This window comes from Austrofundulus limnaeus, unplaced genomic scaffold (genome assembly GCF_001266775.1).
Source record: "Austrofundulus limnaeus strain Quisiro unplaced genomic scaffold, Austrofundulus_limnaeus-1.0 Scaffold277, whole genome shotgun sequence".
Taxonomy (NCBI): domain Eukaryota; kingdom Metazoa; phylum Chordata; class Actinopteri; order Cyprinodontiformes; family Rivulidae; genus Austrofundulus; species Austrofundulus limnaeus.
In genome coordinates this window covers 125,217-133,175 of record NW_013952679.1, presented here as the reverse complement: position 1 = coordinate 133,175, position 7,959 = coordinate 125,217, and the positions used below count along the sequence as shown (strand labels likewise).

Sequence of the window (7,959 nt, the reverse complement as noted above, 5' to 3'; positions counted from 1 at the left end):
CAATTAGGGAACTTAGACAGGGTTCAAGTTGATTCATAAAAGATTATGCAATCATTTATTTACACAAATTGAACAAAATCATGAACAGAACCGATTGCTTCTGTTTAATATCTGATTAAGAGAACTGAAGTCCTCGTATAGGTTGAAATGACCCGTCATGGCCTAAAATAAGAGTTCAGCAGTTCCTGCCAATTCTCAGGCCTGTGCGAGACCTGCTTTCAGGCAGTAATTCCTGTTTCTTCACTCGAGGTGACCCCTACAGGTGTTATATAATACTTAACAGTGGGCGGAGCTTCTTTAACACTGTCCAGTGTTGAGACAACACTGAAGAAATCAACACTGTGAATCAACACCAACACTTGAAGTCAGTTTACTCAGCAAGTGTTAAAATAACACTGAAATGTTAACACTCTGGTTTTTACTGTGCTGACTCCTCTCCTTTGGAGACAGCTTCACTTCAATTCAATTCAAAATACTTTATTGATCCCAAAGGGAAATTACACTACACACTACACTACTATACATAACTTATGGTAGAGGAATGAACAGTCATTTAACGGGCGACAGCTCTGGTTGACATCCCTGCAGTCAGCATGCCAATTGTACGCTCCCTCAAAACTTGCAACATCTGTGGCATTGTGCTGTGTGATAAAACAGCACATTTCAGAGAGGGCTTTTATTGTGGCCAGCCTAAGGCACACCTGTGCAATAACCATACTGTCTAATCTGAATCTTGCTATGCCACACCTGTGAGGTGGGATGGATTATCTCTGCAAAGGACAAGTGCCCCCAACACAGATTTACACAAAGTTTAAACAATATTTGAAGTAAGGTTTATTGTGTAGATAAAAAATGTTTTAGGTCTGAAGCAAAAACAAAAGTGTTGYGTTTGTACAGTATGTTGTGTGTGTTTATATGTTGTGTTCGGTGTATATTAAAGATCTGTACACACATTCACCTGGACATTCTCTGCTATCTGAATGTAATCAGAAACATGGATGACTTGTCTTAGTAAACCTTCTGGTGGTGGGTAATGAAAATAATTTCCATCATCACATGACTGTATGAGACTTTAATGTGACAAAAAATGTTGGATTTTCTACCTGGCAGGGGTCGGCAGCAGCGATAGCCTGAATTACTTTCAGAGCCAGCTGGCAGACATCCTCCTGACCCGCGATGAGAAGATGGCTCACAACGAGCGTGAGGGAGGGCGACAGGCGCTGGCTGGACGTCAGGGTGGAGTCCACGGCCAGCAGCCACTCAGCAGCTGCAGGTGGATTCTGGGCCGCGGTCCGTAGTATGGACAGAGCCACGCTGAGCTCACTGTACCAGGAAGTGAGAGGCAGCGCCAACACCGAGCCAGGCTGAAGGACGGACAGAAATAAATAAATAAACACAACTTCAGATCGGAAACCATTCAGACACTGCAACGGGAGACAGACTTCATGTTCTCTTAACATTACTTCATTTCTTATGGAGAGAAACACCTCTCACAATAGGAGCACACATACAACAAGATTTGAGTGAGGGAGCAACAACATCTGCACAGATCTACTCGACTGACAATTTGACTTTTGAGATTTTCACGGGTACAACACTGYATTCAAGGCTGCTGAAAAGCTGGGAAATTTGAGCTTCACATTTACTGGGTTTACTCTGGTTTATAGCTCATAAACTCAAAAGTATATTAAAACACTTACCGTATTTATTCGTGTATAATATGATCTCATGTATAATACGACCCCCCCCCTTTTTTTCAGCTTAAAAAGCATAAAAAATTTAATCCTCAAACTACCTCCAATTTCATACAGACTTCAAGATTTTTCAGCCTTTGCCGTCTTTATACATAACAGTAAAATGATCTTTGGACTGTACATTTTATTTTAACAATATATGTACTAAAAGGTATTTTGACAACAAATATATATCAGCTGTAGCAGCATCATATGAATTCTGGCATTTTACCCATAGTCCACCAGGATTTYCCCCCCATTTTTTCACATCAWATCGCCTGCTTAGATCTGTTACTATCTTGCTCTGAGGCACGAAAGAGTGTCAGAGGTAAGGTCGTTTCAACTGCTTTTTACGTCGTGGTCTCATTTCCGGACTCAGGCATTTTGTGAATGAAGCYGATATTTCAGTTACAATACATAAGCAAAAAATATCCATCCGAGTATAGTACTACCTCGCCCCCCAACTTTATGGATGATTTTATGGATTTAATTTTACGTATTATACTTGAAAAAATAGGGTATATTCTAATTACTGGGTTTCAGAAATGTTACATTTTGTGGACTGTACAACTGAATAAACAACCTAAAATTAGTAGGTTGAACATTTATCAGAACAAATAAACATATTATTGGAAAAATACATTTTCATGTAGTTTTTTTTTTTTTATAAAACAGAGTAACCAACCCATTTCATATTTATTCRTGCAAAATTAAAATTTTCTTCTTGTGGAAAAACTACCAAAATTTTGAGTATTTACTTCAAATGTACAGTCCACATAAGAAAYGYAGGAAATTATAAGGTTATTTTATGGTGTGAGCTTGAATGTTATTGTGCATGTGCACTCACATTGCAAAACCAATTACTCTCCATAATTTCTTACATAATTACGTGGTTGTACAGAGTTCCTACAGTTTAAGGCAAATTAAATTTAAGACTTTTTAAGGCCAAATGAAATTAAATTTAAGAMCAATTACACAATAAACACAAAGGACAAAAATAAAAATAAAAAAACTGGCAGAAACTCATGAATCCAAGTATTTTTGGTTGAAGTATTTAAATATTCCTAATAAACCAATTGTTTTTAACCAAATCAAACTGCTTTTTTGTCAAATATAGCAAAAACATTCTTAGCAGTCAGTTTTAAACTTACTTCATTTCCTGGAAATTCTCTAATGACCCAAAATTTGGAGATTTAGGACCCACAGTGGGTTCTCAACCCCAATTTGCTGTAGATGAAACCTTAAAGTAGGGGTGGGCGGTCGCCCGCCAGCTGATTTCCAGGTGCCCGCGCAGCGCAACCTTGCTGCGGAGCCTCTAGCGTCGGCTTTGAGTGTTACATCCAGAAGTGGCTGGTCTTGTTTGAAAGCTCTGGTTCTGCCCTACAAGGTGAAAGTTGAATGACGTCCTGCGACGTTCCCCTGCGGACATATAAGCGAAAAACCTCCAAAATTATGCACCATCTGACATCCTGCCGGGATGGTTTTAGCCCCCCTCCCAGGCTAGGAGTGTCGGATCCCAGCAAGGATGGTCGGGTTTTAAAGCCCTGGCTCTCCCCCACAAGGAGAATTGATTGGAGTCCTTGCTACGTTCTCCCGCGGAGATATAAGCGAAAAACCTCCAAAATTATGCACCGTCGGACCTCCACCGGAGGTGGTTTTAACCCCCCTCCCCGGGCTAGGAGCATTGGATTCCGGAGTGGCTGTCAGGTTTTAAAGCTCTGATTCTGCCCTACAAGCTGATACTTGAATGGAGTCTCTGTGACATTGCCCCGCAGAGCTATAAGCAAATTGCGCACGACTTAGTGCATTTTACGCGTGTTTTTGGGAGGAAATTTCAACATTCGTTTGCTTCTCCTGCGGGCTCTGAGCATCGGATCCGGGAAAGTGAGATGACTTTGGAAAGCTACGSTCCTCCTCTACAAACTGGAGGTGGTTGCAAGTTTCTGGGACGTTCCCCCACGGAGATATAAGCGATCGAATGTAGTCGGGCGAGCTTCAGCGGGTGAAAATGCTGATTTCCAGCACGGGGCTGCTTGTGCTGATGCAGGGGAAAAAAAGAAGAGATCCAGTGAGGTGGAACCATGGTCCTACGTCCAGCACCTGCTCTCCCRCCTGGATTCAGSCAGAAACCCCTGGTGGCCGATATTTCTGCAAAAATGCATAAAATTCAGAAACCCAYCTGATGGATCTGTTCCAGGCAATAAAAGGARCAGATYTGRTCAGGTGAAACCGGTCCTGGAAGCTCAGCACCGGGTTTTATAACAGCCTGCGAGAGAGTTTTATATTGTGTGCTTTGATTTTGAAGAAAAAAAAAAGGGCGGCATTCTCGTGGTAGCCATGTTGACCCTGATAGATTTTTGTTTTGTTTTTCCTCCCCGGTATGGAGAGAAGAGAGGAGAGTTCTTTGAAGAAATGGAGACGAGTTCCCATGCTCCAAAGTTATTAGACTCTGTGGTTCTCACACTGGAAAGGGTTCTCAGCCCTCATAGCTCGCACGTTACAGTGATTACTAATTGAAGAAGGTAAAAAAAATTGATCCTTTTTGTTCAAGCATCACTTTTCTGTTTCACTGTCAGGAGTTAAGTAAGGATTTTATCTTTTCTTTTTTTTGCAGGTAAATATATGGTTAAGTAGATAGTTTTGTTTGACAATACTTTAAATTAAATAAAACTAGCTACACATTACGTTCTGTTTTATTTACTTTAAAGAAGTGAGGAGTAGGGAGACCATATTATGTTTTTTTGATACTGAGACCGGACGAGTAGCTCTCGGCAAACTGCTGACTTCAAAAGTAGCTCTTGGTTCAAAAAAGGTTGGGCACCCCTGCCTTAAAGTGTCGGTAACATAATTTTTTTTTTTTGTAAGAAATGTGAATACATTTTTGGACAGACAACATTATTAACATATTATGAAGTGAATTTCATGGTGCTCAGCCAGAAAGTTGTTGAGATATTTGCATGTGAAGCAACAGGAAGTGATGTCAAAGAGGAATGTCTGCAWGTAAATATTTAAAAAAATAAATGTTACCAGTTATTTTAATATTTGAGACAAATTACAATCATCCTATTTACAATGTGTTAACTTTTTTAAAACTACTGAATGATTGATTTAAGACATTTTAAGGCTAATTAAGGCCTTAATTTTGGATAGATGAATTCAATGCCTTTAAGACTTTAAGGATCTGCAGGAACCTTGTTGTAAGAAAAACTCGTCTTATACTCCAACCAACAGAAAAATATTGAAAACCTTTTCTAGTGTTTATGAAACCCTTTAGACATGTAGGTCATCAAACGGGTAACAAAATACAGTACAACACACACATAATGTGATGTAGGTGTGTAACGATACATGTGTTACCCCTGGATTTACACTACATGCGACTCCACTCCGCTGCGGTGCACAGTTCGCAGTTGTTTGTTTGCAACCCAATTTATACAGCCTCCACTTCACTCAGCTCCGCTCCGGTCCGACAGACAGAGGAGGGAGCGTGTGCAGGAAGGATCCACTGATAAATGTGGAAGTCAGAGCAAAAAATAATTAATTCTGTGAAAGACGAACTCCAAACACAGCTGAAAACATTGATTTAAAAGCTTTTGATTTCTATGGTTGAAACTGTATTGCTGTCGTTTTTTTAAAACTTCTGATTTCAAAATAAAATCCACATGTATCATGTGTGTACACATATGCTTCATGTACATGTTGCCATCTGCTTCCCAAACAAAACAATACATTCTGACAGTATTTGTGTAGAAATATATCCATATATTTGTTAATATAGCTGCAATTTCGACAAAACTATGGTATCTTATTTTGAAAATACGGATGTTGTGCTCGTTCCTCTTCCTGTTGGAGCAACGTAATCTTTAAAAATTGACTCCGGCACAGCTCCAGCATCCGTCAGAAATATGATCGGATCTAATCTTGCTGGATCACCGTCCGCTCACTGCAGCCGTGCGCAGCCAGTGTAAACACTCTCATTGACTATAATGGGTGCGTATTTGCTGCAGAGGTCGGACCGGAGCGGAGCGGAGCAGGAACACGTTTAGTGTAAATTAGGGGTTAGTATCCACATAGTATCAATATTAAAAGAAAAAATATACAATATTGGTTTTAATATATTGATWTACATGGAAATTGTGATTTTTATTCACAGCTAAAATGTGAAGTTTATTACTGTATGGGAGGTCTGCGCTGCAACATGAGGTGATGGCCTCAGGATTTCAGTTTGCAGTTTGAGCTTAAAAGTTACTCATTTTACAGTAATTACAAACTTCTCCTGATATTCTGCCTAAAAGAGACAAAAGGTAAAGCTTTGTGCAGCTTTATGAACAAACAGAGCTCTGCAACATTAATGACCAATGAACACTTAYTAAGTGTAACAAAGAACAGATCTCTGTTTATAAATGAACTGAACCACTGTCATATATCKGCAGTGACTCTACTGGTCAGCACCTGCATATAACTGTCACTGTTATGCAAATATAAACATTCAGATTAGAACATTTTTAGGTTGTATGTAAAKAAGTATTTTCTTATCTCTCCACGGGCATTAGATAAAGACCGACACTAATGTATTCTCAGAGGGTTGTGTTGGASAGAAAATGGTCCTTTCTTAGTTTTTATCTAACCAGAGCCAGGTGTAGGTCTCAGTTCTGTTAGGCTGAGAATGAGCAGGTCAGAACTGACTGTGGGAACATTAGAAGTTTTACCTGGCGAGGTTTATCTGCAGGTCTGCTGATGCGGCGCAGCAGGCTGTGGGCGAGATCACTGCTCAAGCTGTGTGTTGTTGGGTCAGCCAGCGGCTCGGTGAGGCCCAAACAGGACAGGAGCTGAAGAACAGGAAGAACCAGGACTGGACTCAACCAGGGAGACAGCTCGTCCTGCTCAGGGACTAAACTCAGGGCTGAACCAGACAGAAAGTGAGGAAAGAAGGAGAAAATGATGAGACGTTTACAGAGATATACAACCTCAAATCCAATGAAGGTGGGTCGTTGCTGTGTACTGCTGGAGCTGAGTTGTTTGTGGAAATCATGGACATGGTGTCCTCCAGGACAAAGAGGAAAAGGACTGTCTGAATTGTTATCAGCACAGAGTTCAAAAGCCAGCCTCTCTGATGGTATGGGGGTGTATTAGTGCCTATAGCATGGGTAACTGTCACATTTGTAAAGACACTATTAATGCTGAAAGCTACATCCAGGCTTTGGAGCAACATAYRTMYATYCAAGCCACGTCTTTTTCAGGGACGTCYTGCTGRTTTCRGCAAGACAATGAAGACACAWCCTTCATGTGTTCCTGCAGCRTGGCTTCAGAGTGAAAGAGTGCAGGAACTAGACTGGTCTGCCTCCACACCTGTCTCCCATTGAAAAAGTGTGGAGCGTTATGAAGAGACCCCCAGATTGTTGAGCAACTGAAGTTWTTCATCAAGCAAGAAAAGAAAGAATTCAGCTACAAAGCTTCAACAATCAGTGTCCTCAGTTCACAAACACTTACTGAGTGTTGTTAAAAGGAAAGCTGATGGAACACAGTGGGAAACATGACTCTGTCCCTGATTGATTAGAACATGTTGCAGTAAGTGAAGATTTGCAATAAAGTTTATCTGTTTGAACATTAAAAATCTGTGTGTGTCAACCCCTTCAGGTGTACCTACTGTATATAATGACCTTTAAAAACCTGATATCTACATTGAAGATGGAATTAAAAAATTAACTTGAAGCCTCTTTCAGGTGTGTACTTACTGTAATGCTAACAAATTGATCAAATATAACTTTTATTTGTAACAGACAAACATTTCATAAGTTGGCATAATTTGTTTAAAACATTAGTGTGACAGGACCTTTAGTAAAACAAAACACCCTATTTTTTTATCTGCACACTGGTAACATGTCCTGCCGCTAATAAATTTATTTTTGCTTTTGCTCAGTGCATTGTTTATTAAAACAGATGTTACAGAAACTCAGACCAACCTCTGAAGTTTTGCCAAAGTATTTCTTTAATAACAAATTTTTTTACTTTAGACATGACATTGAGACACGTGTTCATGTCTCCACATGTTGTTCAGAATTTTCACCCATTAAAGAACGTGGCAGTGCTCTTTAAAATAACCATCATAGATTGTGAGCTTGTTGCTGCTTCCTTAACCACAGAGCAAGGCACTAAATAGTTTTACAGTACACTGATCTACTTGTAGGAGTCACCTGTATGTGCTGAAGATTTGTTTGTTTTTTTT

General features: G+C 40.0%; 1 protein-coding gene across 1 annotated transcript in view; it reads right to left on the bottom strand.

The window, feature by feature from the left end:
- The window catches only part of focad (focadhesin), a gene marked incomplete at its 5' end in the record, with an annotated part of 114,289 nt that overhangs the window by 66,609 nt on the left and 39,721 nt on the right, over positions 1–7,959 (bottom strand). The window contains 2 exon segments of the mRNA XM_014021068.1: positions 1,104–1,364; positions 6,443–6,636. Coding sequence (XP_013876522.1) covers positions 1,104–1,364; positions 6,443–6,636 — 455 coding nt within the window.